Here is a 24225-nt window from a genome sequence, read left to right on the forward strand (position 1 = left end):
CAGGCCATGCTATGATTCTATGCTGTAGCAATTGAATGTGCAAATGTTGCAAATTCTTTGGAGGACCTGATATTGAGAGCTGGACCTGCCAGTTCTTTGTCCGGATGCTCAGAGACTTCAGCATCCAATGTCAGGCAGATGAGCATGAAAATGATAGCAGTGACCCTGCAGACCACAAGTGTGGAGTACTCCATGTTGACCACTCACACGGATAGAAAACCCCATGGTTTTGGTCTTCCAATCACGTTCTGGGAATCATAGAATCATAGCATGTCTTGGCTTGGAAGAAACCTCAGGGATCATCAAGCTCCAACCCCCCTGCCACAGGCAGGGCCACCAACCTCCACATCTAATACTTTTAATAGTTCCCAAGCTATGATAGCTGAGGCAAAAATGGAAGGGAAAACATTAAGAGCCATGGAGGACAAAAGACAGAGGGATGTATCCAAGAACACAGCAAACCAGAGCTGAGCACTGTCTCACTTTTGAATCCTCTCCATTATAAGGAAGATATTCTGTTGGAGCTTTTTTCTCCCTGCCAGCTTGGCACAAAACCAAATTAAAAGTAGAGGATGTTTTTTGCAGTGCAGCTCTTTCTCCCAAACCCATCCCATAGGGTATTATAGGTATCAGCCATGGATACCTAATATAATCAAGAGATTAAGCACTAGAATGAAACTTGAAGCAAATACTAGGCAACCAAAGAGTATGTGGATGGGAATGGCCACTGAATGCTGGGCAGCATGACATGGCTGACTTCATTGTGAAGGAAAAGGCTGAGAAACCTGGAAGAGAAATATAAGATGGGAAGGGAAAAGACAAGCAAATAAATTTGCTGCCTGCTTACGCACATGCATGCCATTAGGTGAAAGATTGTCCCCCTCTGTGTGGTCATGGCACAGGCTGTCACCTCACATTAGGTCACTTTACTGAGCACACAGAACCTCTCGTGGTACTTTTTCACACCACACTTATTTTTCCTATCATTTTTTGCTACAGCAGTTGCTTCCGCCATGAGCTAAAACTGATGCTTATGATTACGCTTGCAAATGTCGAAGTTCTCCAAGAATCACAACAGAGCCACGTTTACCTGACAAGTACGCTATTTAAAAACCTTCTGGAGGCAAAAAAAAAACCAACAACGTGGTTAGGCAAAAATGAATGCAAATAGCTGTTTGCTTGGCGTCATTATCACAAATAAAAAAACATTTGGGGACTTCTTTTATGTGCTGAATATTTCATTCAGTCCTGCAGTGCAGTGACTCCCAAAACCTTTAGTGATCTGAGCTCTGCTTTTGAGGCACTAATTTGCTGTTGCCATGACACTGTTAATGTCTGAATTGCTTTTTTTAACCACTCTTTTCCTTTTTTTTTCCAATCCCTTACAGAAGCATTCTGAAATTGTGAGCACGAGCTGATTTTGTGGGTCCTCACAAACAACAGAACAGCGTTGGTTTTTACCAGCTAGAAAGATGACACAGTCCGGATGGATGGATGATTGCAGTCCTCTCAAATGACAGATTTTTAACCAGAGAAACGACAGTGAACACACCTGACCTGGACAAAACAGTTTGGGCTTTGGGTGTGGGGGATGAGAGGCAGGGAGCTATTTCATCTGCTGGTATTTTAGCAGTGACATTCTGAAAAACCATCACTAAACACCAGCCCAGGTGATTTGCAACCCAGTGGGCAAAGATTCCTCTATCTCTGGGCTTTCTCAAGCCAAAGATACGCTTCCCATTCAGCAGAAAGGAGAATGGGTCCATAGGCCTTTGGGGCCATTCAGAGTGCAAAATACCACTTAGAACTTAATAACCCATTATGGCTTTGAGTATTTCCTTGCTTCGGTCTCCGTTTTTATAGGGGTATCTGAAAATAAACAGTGTTCTTGGATGGCACCACCAATGACATCTGAGCATTTCCAGGAACACGCACTGTGAAAATGCCTGCCCACCTCTGAAAGGAGCAGAGATCGCCATTTCAGATAACAAACGCCTTTGATTTTCTCTCTGTGCCAAGGAACACTGATATTGTCTACGTCTCCTGGGCATTCTTCAGTGTTCCTCATTAGGATGTTATGAAACGTTGCTCTATTTGTTCTGTTGTAAAGCAGTAAAACAAGCTTTGGGGCTGCCTCCAGCCAGCCTGGGATGTGCGAGCGGGCAGCATGCAAGGTGGGCACACAGCACTGCCCCAAAGCTTTTTTTATCCACATTGGAGCTCTGAATCCAGACAGTGGGCTGGGAGCAGCTCCCTGCAAGTACCAGGGGGCTGTGCAGTCCCACTGTGTTGCTTTTCCCAAGACAAATGCCAAGGAAAGTTGGCAGTTTTGTTTTTAATAAACAGTGTTCAAAACACCTAACAGTGCCAGGCTTAAAACATGACAAAACTTTCTACAGCTAATTTTGCCAGGGCAACTTGATAGTGTTTGCAGGTATTAGGCTTTTAATGAGTCAAACTGGACATATGTGATCTGCACAAACAAGGTGAGCAGCTGTACACACAAACTCCATTGCAACACAACTGCATCATCCCACACCTCCTCTGACACTGCACACACATGCACTGGGTGATGCTCAGCCCTGCCTCTGCTCATCTGGTGGGCATTTGCCCTCAGGATCATTCTCTCTACAAAGAATAATCACAAGTTCAAGTGGTGAAGACCCATTTCCATTTTTAGAGATCTGAATGTCAGCCACAAACTTGGATGCAGATTGCTATGGAGATCTACCAAATATGGGCTCTTGAAAATTCAGGCCTTTTGGATAGGCCTGAAGTGACCGGGATTGCAAAGCCCCTCCTAGCCTGGCAATCACATTCCAAGTTGCCACGCTTTGGGCTAAGTGACCTTTGGCTTTGGACAGAGCTCTGATGGTGTCTTTTAATGCTAGGTTTCCAAATGCCTTGTTGGGAAGCTTCCACATGAACCTACATCAGCTTCAAGGACAAATGAAAGCTGCACATAATTGCTGGCTTCAAACCCTCAAAGAGTTCTCCCTACGTGATAGAGGTAATGCAAAACGTTAAGATCCTCCAATGGAGCAAATTAGAGTGGGGAGAAATAGGACTGTAGTTACACCATCTAATTAGAAAGCACTGTGAATTATACACTTCTTTTGGTTATAAATAGGACAGCTGGATAGACGAACGGAAGGATTCCTCTTGAAATTCAATGATGCAAAAGAGATAGATCAACAGAAATTCAGAGTCCATCTGCCCCTTCTGTCCATCTGTCCATCCACGCCTTCTGTATTCACCAGGTGTGAGACAAGTGGACTTGTTGGGGTTTCCTTCCTAGCAGCTCACTTTAGGGCATGCAAAGGAAGCATTACTGCAGACAAACAGCCTTGGGCAGCACACGCTGAATGAGGAACTTTGACTTCTGCTCGTGCTTCAGAGGAAGCACTGGGAATGGGTGGTGAGCCCAGGTGTGCTGCCCTGTGGGCTCTGTGCAGCGGCACTGCAGCTCAGTGGTGAGGATGTCCCTGTGAGCCATGGGCTGCTCCCTGCCGCACCATGCCCTATCTGTGGAACCACCATCAGCAATAAGTCCCTTTTGGGCCGGACAGCTTTAGCCCTGCTTATTTCAGCCTATGAACTTGCAGATGAAAGCAACAGCTATTCCCAGAGCTAGAAGGGTACAGGCAGACCTAACCTTTAGAACAACCTTTTGCAGTTGCGGAGATGCTACTTTTATCATGCTATTACTTGATATTTCATTTAGCATTCAGCCAGAAGTTGGTGTCCCTTTCTTTCCTGGTTCAAACCCAGCTCTGCTGAGACAGACCCACAGCAGGGCTGTGAGCTTACTTCCCAACCCCAAACACCACAGTTTCCTACAGAAAAGGGGCTGATGGTGGTGTGCCTGGTTGTACAGCAGATTTGCAAGGGCTGTTGGGGAGCACATCTGCCTGCAGCTGGAATTTAAGCAAAGCAAGCACTCTGAGCTGAGCTCTGCCCTGGGCTCAGTTCTCTTCCTTAAGGGTCACTGAAGGCTCACTGGTGCTGGAACAAATCCCTGAGGGTATCTTGGAGGATTTCAAGGCAATGACAGTGCACAGTGACAGGCTGCCCCTCCCCACCAGCCCTGTTTATTTGCTGCCTGCTTGTCCAATACAAAGTTGATGGTGAAGGAGAAAAGGGGCATGGTGCCACAGCCTGTCCACCGCTTTCAGACCTTTGTGCCCTTGGATGGGCTGGGATAAATGCAGCTGCAATGCGTGCTGACAGCAGCATGGCCCCAGGGCCGGGGGCTCATCTGCACAGAACTTGGGACACTGCAGCTGAGCAGCTTGAGCAGGGAGCTGTGCCTACATGGACTGCTGCTGGCCAGGATGCTCAGGTACCAGAGCCAGACTGGTGCACCATAACTGTGCTAATGAGAAGAGGGGAGCGAGGAAAAGGGGTCTGTCCAAGGGAGGGGTGACTCAGTGTGGCAAAATGCCTGTGCCTTCAGCAACCCACAGCTGCAAAATGAGCGGAGGTGTAGTCTGGGCCTGGCATCTCTTGTTTCTGAAACCTCGTGGCCCAGAGCCCATCTCAGCTTTTGGCCTGAATGCTGAAGTGCTCGGGCTGTGAGACAGGCTGTGAGCAGCCAGCACACAGCTCGGGGCTGCGGGCTGGGAGTGTCCTGTGAGCACACTTTCTGCCTCGATAGCTAGCAAGGAATACAAGATCCTCCTCCCTTGACCCACAGTGACCCAAAGAACTGAGCCACGGAGCTCTGCAGAACCCAGCATGCTGCCGTGAGCCATCCTGCAGCCTTCCCCGAGGTTTTGTTCTTGGAGTGGCAGCAGAGGAAACGAGGATTTCTGCCCATTCACTCATCACAAGACCAGACTGCACTTGGCTTGCGACCCATTGTCATGGTGAATGTGGTCTTTTGAGTACAGCTTCTGCCTGTGGAGCACGCAAAATGAAGCAGCCTGCAGTTGTGTCACTGCAGCACCCTTGGACAGCAGACTGCAGTTCCCTGGTAAAGATGCTCACTGGTAGGAGCCAGCAAGGAAGCCACCCAAAAAAACAAGGGAGAGATGCAGAGCTGGGACCTGCTGATAAACCTGTGTGTCCTGGGAAGGTCATCTCTAAAATCTAAGAGATTCAAGCAAGGGCAGCAGCCACCAGAAGAGGAACACTGTAGCTGCTATTCAACTATACGCTGAAGATGAGACCAGAGCACAGAACACGTTAATCCAGCAGTGCCAATGGAGAATTTGCTGTATGAATAGTGATTACTGAAACTGAAATTCAGAGAGGAAAACCTAGCCTAAAATTCCCCTGTTTCTGGCATCCACAAAAATGTCAGGCTGCGCCTCCAGGCAGGTTGTGTTGCCAAAACCTGCGCTGCCTAAAAGAAAAAAAGTACACAGATGTGATAAAAGGAAGAAGGGAGGAATGGAGATGAAACCTGGTTGTCTCTTGGAAGAGAACAATTCATAACTTCACAGAATGATATCAAACTTGCTGGACTACAGGGATCTCTTCCTGCTAAGAAGTATGTTCCATTGGTGCCTGGAATATTGTCTACTGGCTCTAAAAGTTCTCATTACTTCAAATAAAAACTCAATAAAACTGGCAAGCGGAGCATTCTCCTGGACTCAGAAGATACTCCCTGCTTCCCATTGCTGTCTGGCTGTAAGACTTGGATGACCACGAGACTGGGCTCTGCTGGGGCAGCCTAACCCAATAGGGATGGAGAAGAGAAGGTTCAGAGGAGACCTTACCACTCTCTACAGCTCCCAGAAGGGAAGTTGTAGAGAGGTGAGGGTTAGCCTCAGCTCCCAGGTAACAGAGAAAGGGTGAGAGGTAATGGCTCAAGTTGCACCAGGGGAGGTTCGGGTTGGATAACGGGAAAAATTCTTCTCCAAAAGAGTAGTGGGGCAGTGGCACAGCTGCCCAGGGAGGTGGGGGTGTCCCGTCCCTAGGGGTGTTCCAGGACTGTGGGGATGTGGCAACGATGGATGCAGTCAGTGGGCATGGTGGGGGTGGGCTGGGGTCAGATTTGGGGGCCTTAGAGGTCTTTTCCAACCTTAATGATTCAATGTTCTATGATTCCTACCACCACGAGGAATGTCGAGTGCAGCAGGAAGGAGGAAACCTGCCCAAAGCTGGCAGGCATGGCTTTTCCTGGACATAGGCGGTGCCAGCATCACCCCTGGTGGCAGGGCTGGGGTGGGATGGGGACCCTGTCACAAAGGGGCGGGGAGTCCTCAGCTATTACCCATGCACACAACACTGATTAACAGCCCAACACAACCTGTGTGGAGGTCATTAACTTCTCAGGCATAGTGTGACTCTGGGAGCTCGGCATGAGCTCAGAAGGGGATGGATGAGCATGGTGCCCAGGAGGACTGCAGGAGGCACCAGTGCTGCCCCACTCCTGCTGCAGGCTCTCCTCTCTCCTTCCCTCCCAGCCCTGTGCTGCTGGGAAGCCGCAGGCTGCTCCAGAGCAGAACCCACACTGTCCCTTGCTGCAGTCCTGAGTAAACACCCAATGGCAGAGCCAAAGGAGTGATGCTTTCTCAAGACATTTGTTTGATGCTTTTTCCCTAGTTACACACCAGAGATCTGTTAAAGGCCAGGGATGCCCTGTATAAATGTTTTTGTTTTACATCTGGAGACATTCAAATAATAGGAACATCATGGAAGGCATTCGGAAAACAAATATTTCAAATGGTACTCTAAAAGCGGTGAGTAAGCAGTGTGACTCAGCAGCGCTTTCCAATGCTTCCCCAAAGAGATGGAAATAAATCCACTTAATAACTGACATATATTGGAAATGTGCTGAGTCGTTTGTCGCTATCTGCAGCCCTGCTGGGAGAAATGACTTGCAGACGTACCTGCGCAGAGCACCCGCACCACATGCAGCTGAATTCAGGTTTCAGAAAGACTTGGGGGGGGACTTTCTGGGAGCAGTTCAGTGAGTGCTTTGCCACCCGCAGAGCTGGGAACAAGCAAGCATCTTCAGAGCTTCTGCTGCACTGTGTGTTTAACCTCAGCCCATGGAGCCCCTGGGCAGGTGGCGGGGCCGTGCTCACCCCCTGGAGCTCTGCTCCTGCTGTGCTTCTCTGACAGAGCTCTCTCAATGACTCAGTTTTGTGCTGTCCCGTCAGGGCCTTTGCAGGAGCTCCCACAGAAGTCACCTTCCAGCAGCACCATGTGGCACAGAAGCAGCACCACACTGTAATTAACGCAGCACTGGTGTCGCAGCCATGGCCTCTCGCACCCTCCTGCTTCCCTGTCCCATTGGTAGCACTAGCTGCAACTGCATTTGAATAACAAATTGCACAACAGCAGCCCTTCTTCCAAAGGAAGAGGTAGTGTGTTGTTGTTTTTTTCTCCTTTTCAAACTAAAAATACTCCCTGCATCATCCAAAAAGCAGAATCAAATGCAGAGGCCTCTTGGTGAAAAGAAAGAGCCTGCAAGCCAGGAACAGGACAGACAAACCTCCCTGCAGCACAGGTTCTACATTTTCACAGTGCACAGTGCTGGAGATGTGGGGATCACAGAAACACAGAATTGTTAAGACTGGAAAATGCCTCTAAGATCACCTAACCCAATCCCACCCCACCTCACCACGTCCCTCAGTGCCACATCTCCACAGCTGTTGAACACCTTCAGGGATGGTGAATCCCCCAGCTTCCTTGGCAGCTGTACCACTGCGTCACTCATCTGGAGAAGAAATATTTCCTAATATCCAACCTGAACCTCCCCTGGTGCGACTTGAGGCATTATCTCTTGTCCTACCACATCCATTGGACAGTTGGTGTTCTTTGTCACCCTGAAACCCAGCCTAAAATAGCAACTGAAAGCAGAAAGACGAGAAAGAAACCCAGCACTGAAGATGAGTGAGCACCTGAAGATAGTGCTGGCCACCAGAAAACATCAAACAAGGAGCCCAGAGTATCTGAGTGTATCCTAGTGGCAATATCCATAACTTGCAAACCTATTTGGGTATTTCCTATTTTCACTCCCCACTTTTCCCTATTTTCCCACATTTTAACTCCTCTGAGACTGGGTGGCCCTGCAGGAGAGGTCCCCCAGCCTCTCTGAATGCGCAGACAGGAGTGGAACAGCATTCTATATCTGAACCTGATCTGATCAGAGATCCTTGTCCTGACATCTGTGCCCACTGCTTTGTCCCTCCAATATTTCACTGTGTCTCTCTGGGACAACTCAGGCACCATCCTCTTAAAAACCCTCCTTATGTGGTGAAAGATGTGAGTAGATTCAATATAAATTTTGACACTGGAGCTAAATGACTGTGGTCTTCCTATCATCATTACCCTGAGACATCACTTACCCTCTTTTTCTTCAAAAGAAAATTAAAAGACTGAAGTTAATTAATGGCATCTACTCTAGTCTCTGGTATCACTGTGTGGGCTGTAAGGCTGATCTCAGAACTGGCAGAAGTGTCAGCAACGTTCTGTGCCTGACTGGTGCCAAGCATTCACCAACAAGGCAGATGCGAATGGCATTTTGAGGTGTGATTGCACCAGTCCTCCTCATCTGGCTCACTTTGGATGCTGAAGGGTATCCAAATACTTCTTTTTTTTCCTCAAGAAATGCGTTATTTAGGCCCTGCTTTCTGAGTGTACAGCGTTTGGCAGAAGGGCTGACCATCCATCACCCCCTGCTGCTGCCGCTCACTACCACTGTATGAGCCCACAGCTTCACAGAGACTCCAAAAAGCAGCTCGAGTGCTCACTTCTGAGTGAGGGTGAACACTGCAATGCCAACACAACAGCTCTCATCCCAAAGTAGGACCAGTGTGTGAAACATCAGCACAGAGTGCTTGGCAAGGTGGCACGGCCCCAGCTCAGCACCCACCCTCCCCTGCATCCTTTCAGCTCTATTGCAAAAGGGCTTTTTTATAGGAATTTCAACCAAAAACGCATTCGCTAGGCCACCCTGGGGAGTAAAGGGGGAAGGAAGTTCTGGATCTTAGAGCTCAGATGGTGCTTGATAGGGTTCTGCTGGAGAAAAGGCAGGTTGGATCCACCTCTGGGTATGGAGGATTCGGTGCAGTCAGTCACTCATTCCACCGTTGTTTCATTTTCTAGGCTGTTTCTATCTGAGTCTTCATCCCTCCTCTTTCCACTGAGTGGGTATCAGCCCCCTCCTTCACAAACCCAGGACCTCCTCCTGCTTACCAGCACCATTACATGTCTGTAGCAGACTGGGATCCTGACTATCAGTTACAGCTACTACTGCTGCCCTATAAATAGTCAAAACACAGGCGAAGCCAGCTCTCAGATCACATTTTAACCTTAAATGAATTGCCAGTTTTCTGTTGTAATTATCCAGGTTGGAAAGGAGTACAGACCTACAAACTTATTCTGAGTAAACTCTGCAGAAGGCTTGGCAGCTCCAGCTCTACAGCCTTTTTTAAATGGAAGGCTCTTCCAAGCCAAATTCTGTCTGCGGGAGCAACCCGTGATAGCCTTGATAGAAGGTTATTTTGTCTCCGGTCTAAATGCTACCTATATTAGTAGTATGACTATGGGAAAACAGCCCCTGCTTCTGGGATTGCTCTTGCTATGCAAAGATCGTCTTTCTTTGCTGTTATTTTACTGGGATCACTGACCAGGGCAAGATTTTGTGTTTTCAGGGGCTCAAGGGACTGCAAGGTGACAAAGGAGGAAAATACGTTCATGGGACATGGAAGATGGAGCTTTCAGGAAACAGAGCCTCCAGAACTTGTGTGGGGCTCCCTGAGTTCTTTGTGTCCTCTCTTTCCCCCCACCCTTACTTTCCAGCAGCACATGGGCCACTCCAGGCAACAGCACGCCTTTCTGAGCAAGCCAACATCTCCCCAGCAACAGGGCAGGCTGTGGAAATAGCACAGGATTTCCTTTTTGCTTGGCTTTTCCCACCTCTTGAGAAATGTCCTGCTTTTGTGCGTCTTCTCTGCCCAAAAATGTGAATGATGGTAACCGCAGTGCGCCTCAGGGAGGGGCAAGAAAGCTGGCTCTGCTCTTAATGGGAGAGATGGCTGGTCTTTGCATCTGGAGAGAAAGGCTGAAAAAGGAGCAGGTCTTATGAAAGAGGGTCTCTCCCACACACTGCTTCGTCCCTATGGGGAGGCAGCAGCAGCTGCGTAGCATCCTCAGTCCTTCTGGTGAGGGAGGGAAGAGGAGGGCAGCCCCAAAAGTCACCTGAAAGAGAGCATCTTCTTGCGAGCAAGGACCAGCCTAACGGTGAGATCCTACACAGCTCTGTACCCAACCTGCAGGCAGGTCCTTATCAGCAGAGAGGGTCAGCAAGACTTTTTTGTGGTTAGTTTTGTCTTTTCAGCTCCTGTTTCCTATTTTGGTCACTGTGTGGCTGACTGAAGCAAGGAGGTTTAGCCCAGATCTTTCCCCAGCCTTGCACTCCCTCTAGACTAAATACCAGAGAGATAATTAAGGGCAGCAGAAAAAGGAGATGTGTAAGAGAGGGTTTGGTAACTTTTCCTCAATAGCAAAAGCACAGACCATCCAATTCACATCTATTACAGAGGGGAGAGTGAGGCTGTTCTTCATCTCGATCTGAGCGTGGTCTGGGTGACATTGTGAAGGAATAAGGGAGAGATGGATCTCCCATGAAGTCTGGGGGGCTTTGTAGGAGCCAGACAGTCCCCGGCCCCATGTCCTCTGCTGCCTTGCTCCGAGTCACCTGGGAGCAGCCCCAGCCCCTGCTCCCCTTGGCCAGGTCTGTTTTCCTGGGGGCTTAAGTGATGAGTAGGGAAAATCCCTCACAAAAAGATTTGCATCGGAAACCCTTGGCTGTGGAATGACTTTTAAAATAGAAAAGCTTTGCTTGAAAAGGGATGAACTGTGCAGCGTAATGCTCAACAAATCGCCTGTTTAATGGCCTCTACAGCAGCTGTGTATTAATAACAAAAGTGGGGTAGCAGAAGCCGTGCGCTTCTTTGTGAGATTAAAATAAATAGTATTTGCTGCTAATACCAGCAACTTTCTGTGGAGGTTGACTAAAAGAAAGGAGCAAGTGGAAGGCCAGGGCAGACAGGCTTGGCTTCTCTGCTCTCCTTTGTATTATGTCTACAAAGGGAGAAGATACTCCAAATCTTTTCCATAGGAACATGAATGGACGTGACATTCCATGCAGCCCAGTGCCCTTCCCCTCATTCTGGCAGTTCTGATAACAGCTCTCCCCATCTATGCCCCCTGTTTTGCAAGCTCGGGCAGTGCTGAATTTCCCCCCTAGAATTAGGATTTCAGGCATTAAACAGAGAAAAAAGAATTTACAGTTTAAAGCTGTCTGCCACAGACTGTTTATCAGACATGGGGAATGATTTGTTTCTGTTTTCCTGGACATAGGTTTTTATTGAGGCAAGATACGTTGCCTTGCTGAGAGCTGAGTCACTGAGTAATCAACAGATTAATGTAGTCAGTTTGAAAGCCATCAGCATTAGTTCTCGGCAAGCTCACAAGAACTCCATTATTGTATCATTGATGCGTTTGGGATGAAAGAGTCTTCAGGATTTAGGGTTCCTGTGGGAAAGATCCGTCAATGCAAAGAAATCAAAACACCCCTTTGCGACTGGGAGACATAAGGTACCTCTTTATACAGCAACACCACAGCAGGATTTTGGCATCCTTTCCAGCAAATGCTTTTATTATCAACTCTTAGATAAGGAGTTTGGGGTATGTAATATGTCTGTCATTTGATAACTACCTAAAAATAGCCATGATAAACTCAGTGGCATACAGGACTTCACCCTTAACGGGTCTTGAAACTGAAATGGTTATATTTCCAGTGAAACCAAGTAGTGTTGCTTTCTGCAAAAAGAGTGATCTTGACTTCTCTCGTGCCTTGTGTTTCTCCATTTTGGGTTTGCTTTGATCTAGAAATGCAGGAAGGAAAGGCAAAGGATAGCACAGGCAGCTGGTAAAGGAGATTGTTTAAAAATAGGGAGCTAGTTAAAAAAAACAGAGGAGCAACAGGGAAAGGTCTGGCTAGCTTAGGTGCACAGCCTCACAAGGCTGCCGGACATCAAACTGTTGTTCTGATGGACTTATACTAATACTGCTACCTAAGATCCTGCCTGTAAAAGCCTCAGTGAAATAACAGATCCTCCCGTTTGCAAGCAAGATCGCTGTTTGGGCATGCTTGGATGGCAGGTATGTGAGTAAAAGTCAGTCAAGTCCCTGCTAAATGCAGTTTGTTCTAAAAGCCTTCTTACTTTAGCAGCTGGTGGAAGGGATTTGAAGAGCAGCAAGACTTCTCCCTGAGACATTCCCACACATACCCCGTGCACAGACAGCAGACAGAATACATCTTCTCTCTCTTTCTTCAGATCTATCAGTACCTCTCACTTCACTGCCCTCAGATGAATAGAATTCTTTTTCACGTGGCCTAGCCAGTGCTAGGGCATGAAAGATTCTAGTTGTCACTTCCTACCTTAGCTCTTACGTCATGTGTAACTGCATCTATGCACTTATTTCTTAAAAAACTCCATGCAATGGGCATGTAACAGTGATGTAAATATTTCCCCTCCCTTCTTTTCCCCCCCAAGACATTCAGATTGTGCAGACACATTTTGTTTGTGCTGTGGAGTGTCCCAGTTCTCAACTCTTTCTACCAAGAAGTGGAGATTTTAACTCACCCTTCGTTCCTTGTCACCATATTCGATGCCCAAGGTATCCATGGCACGTACAATAGCTGCCAGCGACTGTATAGTGTTGCTGTAGACCACTGGCTTGTACTGCTTCACATCTTCTCCAGAGAAGCCATCCTCATGGATGATCCTGAAGAGAAAGCAGAGGACAAAAACCTATTGAAAATGTCATTCAGTGGGGGAGACATTGAAAACAGAACTGCGCTCGTCTGAAGAGCACATCTGCCAGCTTGATTCACTTAATTTAGTCATCATTTCTTTTCAAACTCTTCTGGCTGCTCACCACTAATGCATCTGAGCCCAGTGCCTGGAATTAACATCCCTTCTGCTCTCTGTCAAGGTCTCGTGTAGGGCTGGTGCAGGCTGTCCCTGCACCCAGCAGTACCGTAAGTGCTGGACATCACCTCCTGTTTGCACAGGGAGGCTTCCAGGTCCTACTTTTTCTTTTCTGACAAGGCCTATGGAAGTACATTCCCTGCTTACAACGACCAACAGATCAGGTCTTAACAACTAGGAAAAAAAAAGACAAAAAACTCTATTTTTTGTCTAGTCCTTTTGATAGTAACTCCTGGGTGCCTTCCAAAAGGAGCGAGTCAAAATCCCCCTCTGTGCATGGGGCCACAGACATGGATAAATGTAGCACCTGACATATTTCCAAGCCTTCATGCCTCCTTCCTTCCCAGGCAGTGCTGGGAGCTCCGCAGCCTGGAGGCATGTTATGTATCCCTCAGGAAGCACTGCAGGAATGAAACCCACGTCCTGCAGCTCCGCGCGTTGGATGCTCTGCCAGTCTGTCAGCGCTGTCAGAACTACCTGATGGGGTGAGTCCTTGCAGCCTGGCTGGTCCTGCTGCCAGAATCACTTCCCCGGTGCAAAATGCGCTAAGCAGCTGCCTGGGTTCAGGCAAGCATGAATAGGAAATGAGATCATGAGACCTGTGCCGTTATAGCCTGGGTCCTATCTGTAGACACACAGCTGGCCTGCCGGACACAGGAAACACATCCCTGCATTTTGTAGCATGACATTGCCACGGGCAGGGTAGAAGACTGACCCCTCATCTCTAAAACTCAAGGACTAAGCCAGGGCGTGCCCAGAGAACAGCTCGAGTTCACAGAGCTAATTGTGCTTGACAGCAATTCTTCCCAGTGAAGACATAAGTTATGATCCTGTCTCTTAGATATTAGCAGATAGGATGATCTGCTTAGCCAAAATGAAGTTTTTCCTTTCTCATTTGCAGATCTCACTGGACAACGTACAGTCCTTCAGTAATGGATATGTTCACTAATAGAACCCAGCATCCTGTCTATAATGTGACTCTTCCTTCTATTTTTTCTAGATCACATACACAAACCAAGGTTTTGACCAGAGCTGGCATCTCCCCCAGGGAGATGAAGAGCAAGCAAGGATCATATGCGAGAGTGCAATAGATACAGTGCTGGAATGGCATGAAGAGCAGAGCTGGATGCCAGCCTCATGTTATTAACAGATGACTTCATGAAGAACAAGGCTGATACAAGCATAGCGATAGCTACTTCCTGTGATGTGAACCTCACCGAAAGGCTTTCTAACACCAGTGACCAACCCCCTGCTTTCCCACCATGGCACTGAGCCTAACAAACTGAGGGCCCTCAGCGTTCCTTGCTCTCCATGCTCTCCAGACCTTTCCCCATCTCACTGCCCTCCTTTGGACGCTCTCTAACAGCTTCTGGGGAATGTCTGCTTTGCCAAAAGTTGCAGTCAAGCCTGAAGAGTTATGACTGGCACAAAGCACAGGGTCTGCACCAGCCCCACCTGAGTCCAGTAGAGCACCGGCTCCTCCGTGAGCTCTGCAGAGCAGGGACCCTGTGGGTATTCAGAAAAAGCACCACCAGAAATAATTCACTCCTTGTGTTTGGCTGTTTTGGGGTGGGATTCTGGGTAGGAGGGCTGAATGTTGGCTCTGGGCAACTCAGAGAAGGCTTCGTGCCGTGAAGTTGCTGCCCAATGCTCTCACATCTAAACAGTCTGTATTTCTAAGTGCTCCATGTTTCCCAATTCCCTGCCACATCACAGGGCTCCCTGCTCTCAGGAGGCAGAACCAAGCGGTGCAGAGCGGCTCTGGTATCCCTCAGTGAACATCCTGCTGACGGGGCAACGCGTTGACATCATTCAAAGCACAGGCATAAAAGCATTGCTTTGAAACGGGGCATAAAAGAACACGGAGGAAAAAAACCCGATTGTTCCTCTGTGAAATTTCTCTGGGAAGGCAGCCACTACAGCTAAAAGCAGTGCAGCCGATGCCAGTATTGAAGTTCTGCCGTAGGACGTACCTACGGATTAATCAATCATGCAGTGAGCACATTACCTAAGATTGGAGCGAGCGAATCCCCACTGACTAGTGCTGTTCCAAAGACTACTAGGACACTGTGAACTGGTTTATTGTCCTATATGCTCTTAGCAAATGTTTTTCTTCCTGCTTCCTCGGTGAGTTGATCGCTGTGCTCCTCTGGCAGCTTTACCAATGGTTCTTTGGGAACGTTCTCACTGCCATCGACTTTGGGATTTACCTTTCTGCAGAACTGTGCCTTATTGCCTATGGGACCACCCTGGGGAGGTACACTGTTAGGGAGAGGCTTAATCCACACTGGAACAGGTTGCCCAAGGAGGTTGTGGATGCCCCATCCCTGCAGGCATTCAAGGCCAGGCTGGATGTGGCTCTGGGCAGCCTGGGCTGCTGGTTGGTGACCTGCACACAGCAGGGGGTTGGAACTAGATGGTCATTGTGGTTCTTTTCAAACCAGGCCATTTTATGGTTCTATGATTCTATGATTCTATAATTCTATGAATCCAGCTTGTGTGCTTCAGCACGCAAGCAGCAATGGGTTTTGGATACTGTGACCACTAAAAATGCAAAGGAACCAACAGAAAAGAGCAGGGCATTACGACTGCCAAGTTGTTAAAGGTTCAGGCAGGGTGGGCCAGTCCTTAAGCAACTTGCAAATTAGCAGGAACTGAGGATTTTCAGCACTAAAAATGTGAATTCTCTGCTTTCTAAATGGCTGGTATTTTTTCTGTGTTGAAATACAAAGGAAGCTGCTGTAGACAGGCTCCTTTCTGCCACATGAGAGCCTGTTCTTCCCAGGGCAGAGGAAGAAAAAGGATTTAAGAGGATCCCGGGGTTGCTGTGGGGGGGGAGAAAATGATGTAATTCTTGAAAGCGATTCTAAGCAATTAAAAAGCCATTTCATTCACCAAGTGATTAATGAAACAGCATGCACTGAATGGAATGGTGAGAGACAACTGAATCAACCTGTCTAATGTACCTATCAATGCCTACTTCCTATCCATCAGCCACTGACACAAAGTCCATATGTTTGCACATTATATTGTCATACTCATTTTAGGATGCCATTAACAGATAGGTATTTGCTGGGGAGAAGGGCTCCACTGCAGAGCAGATCTTCTGCCACCCCCCAGCAAGTCATTAATCCTGAAGAAGCGCCCAGTGCCTCAGTGATTATTGCTTAATTGCAAAATAAATGAAATACTTGGAAACAGGGGTTGCATTTTGCATAGAGAATCGCCTTGGCTTCCATTCAACAAAGCATTCACGCGCCTTCAGCCTCTCACCAAAAAATGGACGTATTAAATAAGCAAAGCCCTAGATCACTTTGCTGCATGTCCCTGCTGACATGTGGAGCTCCAGCAGCTGGGAAAGGGCAGCTCGGGATGGAGCACACAGTCCCTCCAGCATAGCAGGGCTGCATCTCGAGCTGAGGAATGATCCAAGCCAGAATTCAGTTCACCCAGTTCAGTCCTGGGGGAACGCTCGTCCATCTGGAGCACCTTCCTTCGAAGAAAGGTTGAAGGAACTGGTATTGCTTGGCTTTGAAAAAAGAAGGCTCCAGGGAGACCTCATTGTGGCCTTCCAGTACTTGGAGGGAGTGCATAAACAGGAGGGAGAAGGGCTGTTTGTGAGGGTGGGTGGCGATAGGACAAGGGGGAATGGTTTGAAACTGAGACAGGGGAGGTTCGGGTTGGATATTAGGAGGAAGTTTTTCCCCCAGAGGGTGGTGAGGCAGTGGAACAGGTTGCCCAAGGAGGTTGTGGATGCCCCATCCCTGCAGGCATTCAAGGCCAGGCTGGATGTGGCTCTGGGCAGCCTGGGCTGCTGGTTGGTGGCCCTGTACACAGCAGGGGGTTGGAACTGATGATCATTGTGGTCCTTTTCAACCCAGGCCATTCTATGATTCTGTGATTCTATGAACTATTCCTGTCCTACTTCCTACCAAAATAGGAAATGAGATCAGCTTAACGTGCCTCATTTTTGAATAATCCATGTGGGATGTCAATCATCTCCCCTTTTATTTCCTAGGTGCTTACAAACTGATTGTAGTTCAGTTCCCTTGGAAGCTTCTAGAAGTTGACCAATCTTTAAATTCTTTTACTCCTCTTTTCTTCCTCTATATTTAATGAAGACAGGCACCATGATTACATCTTTTTCCTGTCTCACAGTACCTGTCCTCCAGGGGCTCTCAAGGAGAAGTGGTTCTGTACCCGACGTTGTGCCAGGTATGGAGCATGGAGCTCCTTAAAGCTGGTTTGTGTGCAGGCTGTTTCTCCTCTCACAGCCCTGCCTCATCTCCTGGACTTTGTAACTGCTCCAAAACCTCAAGCAAAAGCTGCTGAAATGCTTCCTGCTGACTTCCTGCTTGTGTGGCTTCAAACTGCCTGCATCACTGTGAAAGACATACATGGAGCCTTCCAATTACCTAGCAGAGAAAATAAATCCCATACTGTTTCTGTTCTGCCTAAGATGATTTACTTTCCATCAGCAGGATGTTTCCAGCTGAAGGAAGTTTCCCCATATCAGTGCACATCCCTAAAACTACAGTGACTTACTTGAATAAAACTGGGCAAGAAATCACCAGGAGATTATTACAGTAGAAGTCTACTGTGAGCAAACACCTTGCAAATGAACGGTCCAGTTCCTATAAATTCAATTCTTGCTCTTCACCTTCATCTGAACAAATTAAGGCAGTTAAAGGTCACCGCACAGCTTTCGGACAGCAATGAGCTTCACCTGCAAGGCTGCAGGTAGCTGGAAGGAGGCTGCAGGGTTCACTGGCATGCCCTGCCTTTGTGTTTCATATCAGGTTCTGGTGAGGGTGGGCAGAGGTTGAATGAAAGGAAAAAAGAAACAAACTGTAAGCCTTGTTTGCAAATGGGGAAAAATAAGAATGCAAACATCTTACTTTAATATACAGGGAAGGGAAAGGGTTGATCAAATTCTGATGGAAATTTTTCTGCCGGACATAATCAGCTATTTCTTAAATTGATTTTTATCTTAACATGAGGTTAAAGAAGTTTGTTTACAGGAGAGTTATGAAGCTAAATTCCAGTGATTTTGTTCTCACTCATTTAATAGCCTGAAATGCGATTAAAAACTCCTGGATTATGTTAAACTAAATGAATGCAGATGCCCATGACCTTCTGTGTGAAAGGCTGCAGCAGCACAGCTCAGACGCCCATGGCAAGGCACAGATCTCTCACAGCTCTTCCACTCTGGCTGTGCTTGAATGACACACTGTGCCTCCCATTCCTGCAAGAAGAGCTCTGAGATGGAGGTTAAGATGACTGTTTGCCTCCATGCCTGCTTTTGAAAAGTAAAACAAACTCCTTCGTCAGGGCCATCTGAAGTTGCAAGCAGTGCTCATTTGAGAAAGCTTAACTTTTTCAACCCAGATTCTTAATGCCTACCAAAGAAACATGAATGGAGCTCTGATAAAATCCCAGCTGGGGATGATCTTTCTGGAGGAAATACCTTCTGGTCACTCAAAACTAAACTCTTACCCCTGAGGTATTTCTTGCATGCAAAGATGTTACTGTAACTAACCAGCTGGTTCATGTTAAAAAATAAGCAAATCCATCAGGAGACTGAAACATGCTGCCAGACTGCAGCCCTGGATACATTTAAGCCTATCCCTGTTCAGATGAACTGCGAAAATTGCATGAACCGGGGCAGAAGCCTTCTTGCTCTTCTAAGGCAAAATATGTGTCTAATAAGGATGCGTGTAAGGAATTGATGCCTTCACAAGGTCTGGTTCAGGTCAGGCATGTGCTTCTGTACCTCCACTGCTGGCCAAAAAGCCACAAGTGACGTTACGTGGAACTCTCACATGCCTGCTCAGAGTGAACGTCGCTGCCGCTGTAGTTCTGCCTTGGATGAACTGACACCGAGCTAGGACTGCATTCTAGGCATGGAGGGACCTGATATGGCATCTACCCCAAACCTCTGTACCCAGTCTGTGTATAAAGCGTATACAGAACACTCTCCATTTCCTTTTTAAAACAGATAAGAACCAGAAAGATGCACGCCAAAGAAAACTGCCAACGTGGTGCTGTGTCCCTGCAGTCCTGTGGCTTGTCTGAATCAGCTCTGAGTTTTACTGTTATTCCTTTCTTAAGGCTTCATTTTGGCTCTGGACAGCCTTAAGGGGTGATACAAACTCGAGCTGCATGCTGTTGAGACAAAAGATGGTTTCCTGGGCTGTGTTCTCAGTTCCCTGCCCTGTGTCTATTGAGGTGTTTCTTGCACTGTGCTCTGGGATCTACCAACACCCCTCCCCTTGCTTGACCTGCGAGATTTGTTGTACTTCTATTTCCTATACCCTGCTTTCCAGTGTGAGCATGTAAAATAAGTTTAAGAGTGTAAAGACTAATACATCCTGAAAGTAATGAATTGCTGTTGATAAATGAAAGACACCACTGCAGCTATTTCAGCAGAAGGCAGAGCAGAGCAGCTGGCACCAGGTAGGAGCATGGCACCATTTGGCACCTAACAAAACACAGTCAGAAAAACAGGTCCACGGTGGCATACCCTGGAGAACAAGTATACCCCACGCTATGCCTAACTCCCTTAAGTGCTGTGCTCAGCATTGGGCCCCTCACTGCAAGGACATAAAGGCCCTACAGCATGTCCAGAGAATAAGTCCATCATGCTTGCTAACACAGAACAAACACGAGATCCTCCTTTCTGCCTGAAATCAGTTTCTTATGCTCCCAAAAGCAATAAAATAAAATAAAACTGAACCTTGCCCAAACAGGAAGGAGAAGCAGCAAGGAGGGCTGCAGGCTGGCTACCCCCACCCCCCATCACTCACAGCACCAGAGCGGGGCAGGCTGGGGCTTTATGTAATGCCAGGGCACTGACACAACTTGCTTCTACTGCAATTTGGAATTGTGTAACTTTGATAACCTGCCCTCTCCTGGGGCCTTCAGTATTAAGATCAAATACTGACTACCCTACGTGCACCTAATTAACTTTAATATGCATCCTGCTCTGCTCAGCGAGAACAGCAAAGAAACTCAGTCAAAAACCATCAGACCAGGATTTCTTTCGATTAAGGAAAGACAGCTGGACAGCACATACTCCTGCAGCAGTGCCTGCATCAGACGAGATTGCATTTTTCTGTGCAAAAAGCCTTGGGGCCAAAGGGGTTTCAAATAGCACCAGAGGAGGCTGACAGCTGCGCTCCTCTCCTTTGTGCATTCCCAAGTAATAATGCAGCAGAAGAAAAGGGGTGCCTGCTCCCAGTGCCTTGCTTTCTGATCCCATGCAATGGCCTATGCTGTCAATCTACTTTGTCCATGCTGCCTGGGAGCAATGAGATCCTCTGGGGAAAAAATCCACTGGGCTGGTGATGACCCACATGCGAGAATTCTCATTAATTCCTCGGTAACGTTACATAAGGTCATTTTGTTGAATTAAAATTATTGGGATTAATCCTCTTAAATGTTCTCTTAGATGCAAGAGGGCTCCGACCGCAGCTGGATCATCCCACAGCTGGTTCTAGAAAGTCAAAACAGTGTTTTAAAGCCCCGTAATGGTTTTGTTAAATTCATCCCCTGAGCAAGGACACAAAGCAGCTTTTTATGGCTTTTTTAGATCACTTACAACTTCTGTAAGCTGTCATTAACTATCATCAGAGCCTGAAAAATGAGGCAAATGGGTTCAATGTCAGTTTTACTGCCCAAACCTACATAATATTTCTGCTTTCCCATCTGCCTCATCTGAAGTGTTTTGATAGCTGGAAGGTGACTTTGCCTTTCAAAACCTTCTCAGATTTTGGGTTCCATAACCAAACATTCTGTGGACAATAGACAAAACAGGGGATGTCCGCAGCCTCTTTATCTGCTGATGTATTTCAGCCTCAATTAAGCAACGCCGCCAAATCCCACAGCAAAAAACAAAGCTTTGGTGGGATGTACGAAGTTCCCTCATGCGGCACACACGGCTTTCCAAAGCCCCCCAAAATCCATTGGGATTCCAAGCTGCTGTGTGCAGGACTGAGCTCTGCAGGGCTGAGTATCTGGGTGTGTGTAGTAGCTGCTCAGGCACTCAGCAGGAGTCATGTGCTGCCACGAAAACACTAAGCTAACATAAAAATATGCTTTAAAGCAGCTTTGCCTTTTTGGGATATCAAATCTTGCAGCAACTGTCTTTTTTTGAAGCAATAACTGATGGGTTTGATCAGCTCTGCTAGCAGATGCAGTGCTTCTGGTGTTTTAACTCTGAGCAGAGAAGGAATTGATACTGACAAAAGTGATTCTGCTGTGCCTTACCCCCGTTCATCCTCGCTGAATACAGCCCAGGGGCTTCATCTCCAAATGCCTGCCCCCCAGCATGCTGCCAGGCTGCCCTTACCCCTCACTAATCTCAGCTCAGAGATCTTCCAGCCCTGGTGCTCCCGGCTCTGCACCACGCTGCTTTTCCATTCGAGGATGCACTCAAGCACTGCACCTCGCACATCACAGTCTGAGGGAGAGTAGCTGATTGATGGCAAAAAGTCCCTGAACACTATAATGGATCCTACTGGAAAATGTTGCAATGAAAATGGAGAGCTGTGCTATAGAAATGACAAAAGTCCTGGGCAAGGAACAGCAATTCGGCCTCTGGTGCTGTTGCTGCTGCTGCAGGCAGCACAAAGCCACATCTCATCTGTGTAGCTTTGGTTGTTCTTGCAATGAGGGTGCATACTTCTGCTGTCTGTACTTAGTGGAGCCTCTTGGAAGTCTCTGCTTACATCCGAAGCACAGCTCAGATGGAGTAGCAGTGCCTCTGAGACACAGAGGGTCCCAGTCTGCCTTATGCCCCTGCTCTGAGCCCTGCACCACGCTGCTCACAGCCACTCTGTGTGCTGAGATTGCCCCAGCTGAAAGCTTTGAGCTGAATGTGGCACATACGGCACTTTAGGATTCCACCCACACTGCTAATGAGGTTTCACAGCAGGAAGGAGGTATGTTGCACTTGTGATTAATTACACGCATTTGGATATATTGAAATTGTAACTTTCTATGCTTGTACTCAGAGAACAGGTTATCCAAATGGAAGACAAATGCACAGCTTCTCCCTGACACCTGTCGCAAGCATTCAGGTAAATAATGATAACCTTTTAGGACTTCTCACATGTGGCTGATGCTTAGGAAACACCAGAGGTGGCGAGACCTGGACAAGAACACAGAGAGAGACTTGTCCCAGGCAATGGAAGGCTCTGCCTCTGCTGCATGTCTCCCAGCTGCCCTGCCCTGAAAAGCAAGAGGAGCAATTTTTCCCAGTGTTTCCCCAACGCTTTGAGGCTATTTCCATGAGCTATGGTTTGGAAAAGCATTGGAAGACCTTGGGCATCCTTGGTGCCTCACAGCACATCCTGGAACCCAGCGCTGTGCTCTCAGCACTCCAGGTGACCAAGGACTGGTTACCGGCATGCAGCAGGGCAGCTCCCCTGACCCGTCTCCTGACTATGTGTTCCTCAAGCTCCACGCTGGCTCACGACAGGGCAGCTCCTGCCAGTGAAGGAGAGAGATCAATAACTGAGTGTCTGGGGTACCCTAGGGCCAGACATTGCTGCATCTGAAAACCTGATGCAGAGCTTGCCTGGCACTTAAGCTCTCCCTGCCAGCCCCGTGTTCTGTTAATGGCGGTCCCAGGAGCTCTGCGCTACCAAAAAATAACCCCAGGACTGCTGGGAAGCGAGCCCCTCCAGACAGCCATCAGAGAGCCCGCTTGGCACCTCTTCCTCCAGCTTGTTTCACTGCTTGGTGGCTGCCAGAGCCAGACAGAAGCAGCAAACACCACAGCACAGACAGCTGTCACCAGGTGTCCGTTCCAGGCGAGCCGCCTCCAGCTCTCTAGATGGACACAGCTATAGCATAGGGCAGCTCTGCATTTGAATTGATATGTAAATGTGTTTTCCCATTTTGTTGGGAGGTGACCACAGTGACAAACATCGCAAAAATGAGCATGTTCTTCCTATTACTTTCATCAGTCTTTGTCATCTACCATGTCCTTATCTTCAATTGAGAAATTCCGTATTGAACTCATTTATAAATGCCTCTAAGTCTTCCCTGAGAGTATCTGAGAACAAGATGCGTCACGATTCAAAGCGACTGTCTGAACCACATTATAAAGCATTCAGCTAGATCTGGTAGATCTGCCTTGTAATAAATTCACTCCACATCTGATAGTCAGAGTTTAAGCACATTTCTGGTGTAAAATATTCCTGCCTTCTGGAGAGCTTTGATTGGATTCACAGAGGCTGATGTTTAATTAGCTTACACTACTCTGACTCTCTCTTCCCACCCACATAGTTGGTGCACTGCTGGCATCTGGATGATGCAACTTTTTGATGGGGTAAGCTTTAATTTTTCCAGAAAGCATCTAGGAAAGTTTGGAGACCTCAGAGCATTTGAGGTTTCAAGCAGCACAAACCTTCCCCATCCCCTTGGTTGGCAGCCAGCGCGAGGGACTGGCCACAGTGCTTGTGATGAGTCATTGGGTTTGGATGGGGATGAGCCCTTCATTCACTGCCCGTCCTGCCTGGGGAAGCGAATCTGCAGGGAGGGCAAAGAGGTCCCCGCTCACTGCCTTGTGCCCAGGCATGCTGCAGAGCCCCCACTGCACTGCCATCAATCAGGGAAGCACAATTACAGATTCTTTTCAGCTCATGGCTCGATATGAGCTGTGATTCGGCTACGTCTGCCTGCATCTCAAAGGTTCTGCTCCATCCCTCAGCTGCTCCTCCAGGAATGGGTGCAGCCTGTAGGCTGTGTGGCCGAGGGGTCTGGAGAGGTGACTGCCTCTTGGGGAATGGCAGGGGAGGAAAGAAAACAAATGTAAAGATTATCTGGACTTTGAAAGCACCAATAAAGGAGCTCTGATTCAGCATTTAACAGCACTGTCGGTGTCTCCTCTCTGAACAGTGATGACTGTAAATTGCTAATATCTGTATAATAGATTTACAACTTACAAGATACGGGGAAATGTGTGACAGAAAAGACCTGATCTATAAGCAGAGGCAGTAGTGCTGAGTAACCTAAGGCAAACAAGTGGCTCATTAGACAATCAATCGATAAAGTTAAATGGAATAACTCAGACTAAATGCTGCCCAGCCGCCCTAGCAGGATGCGTGCAGGGCCAGGAGGGCTGAATCCCAGCTGGAACCTGGAGCTGTCACAGCCCCCTCTGCTCTAAGAACGAGTTGGAGGGCTGGAAATTACCTGTATCCCCAAGGCTCTGTTTCCAGTTAATGCCTAACCAAAACACTGAGAAAGGGGAAGGGAA

General features: G+C 47.8%; 1 protein-coding gene across 3 annotated transcripts in view; it reads right to left on the reverse strand.

Moving 5' to 3' along the window:
• Positions 1-24225, reverse strand: part of GNAO1 (G protein subunit alpha o1) — a 117991-nt gene that overhangs the window by 61789 nt on the left and 31977 nt on the right. For all 3 annotated transcript variants that reach the window (XM_085234792.1, XM_085234793.1, XM_085234791.1), the window contains exon 3: positions 12612-12753. In XM_085234792.1, coding sequence (XP_085090918.1) covers positions 12612-12753 — 142 coding nt within the window. The remainder of the gene's footprint in view (positions 1-12611; positions 12754-24225) is intronic.

This window comes from Meleagris gallopavo, chromosome 13 (assembly GCF_905368555.1).
Source record: "Meleagris gallopavo chromosome 13, MGAL_WU_HG_1.1, whole genome shotgun sequence".
Classification (NCBI taxonomy): Eukaryota; Metazoa; Chordata; class Aves; order Galliformes; family Phasianidae; genus Meleagris; species Meleagris gallopavo.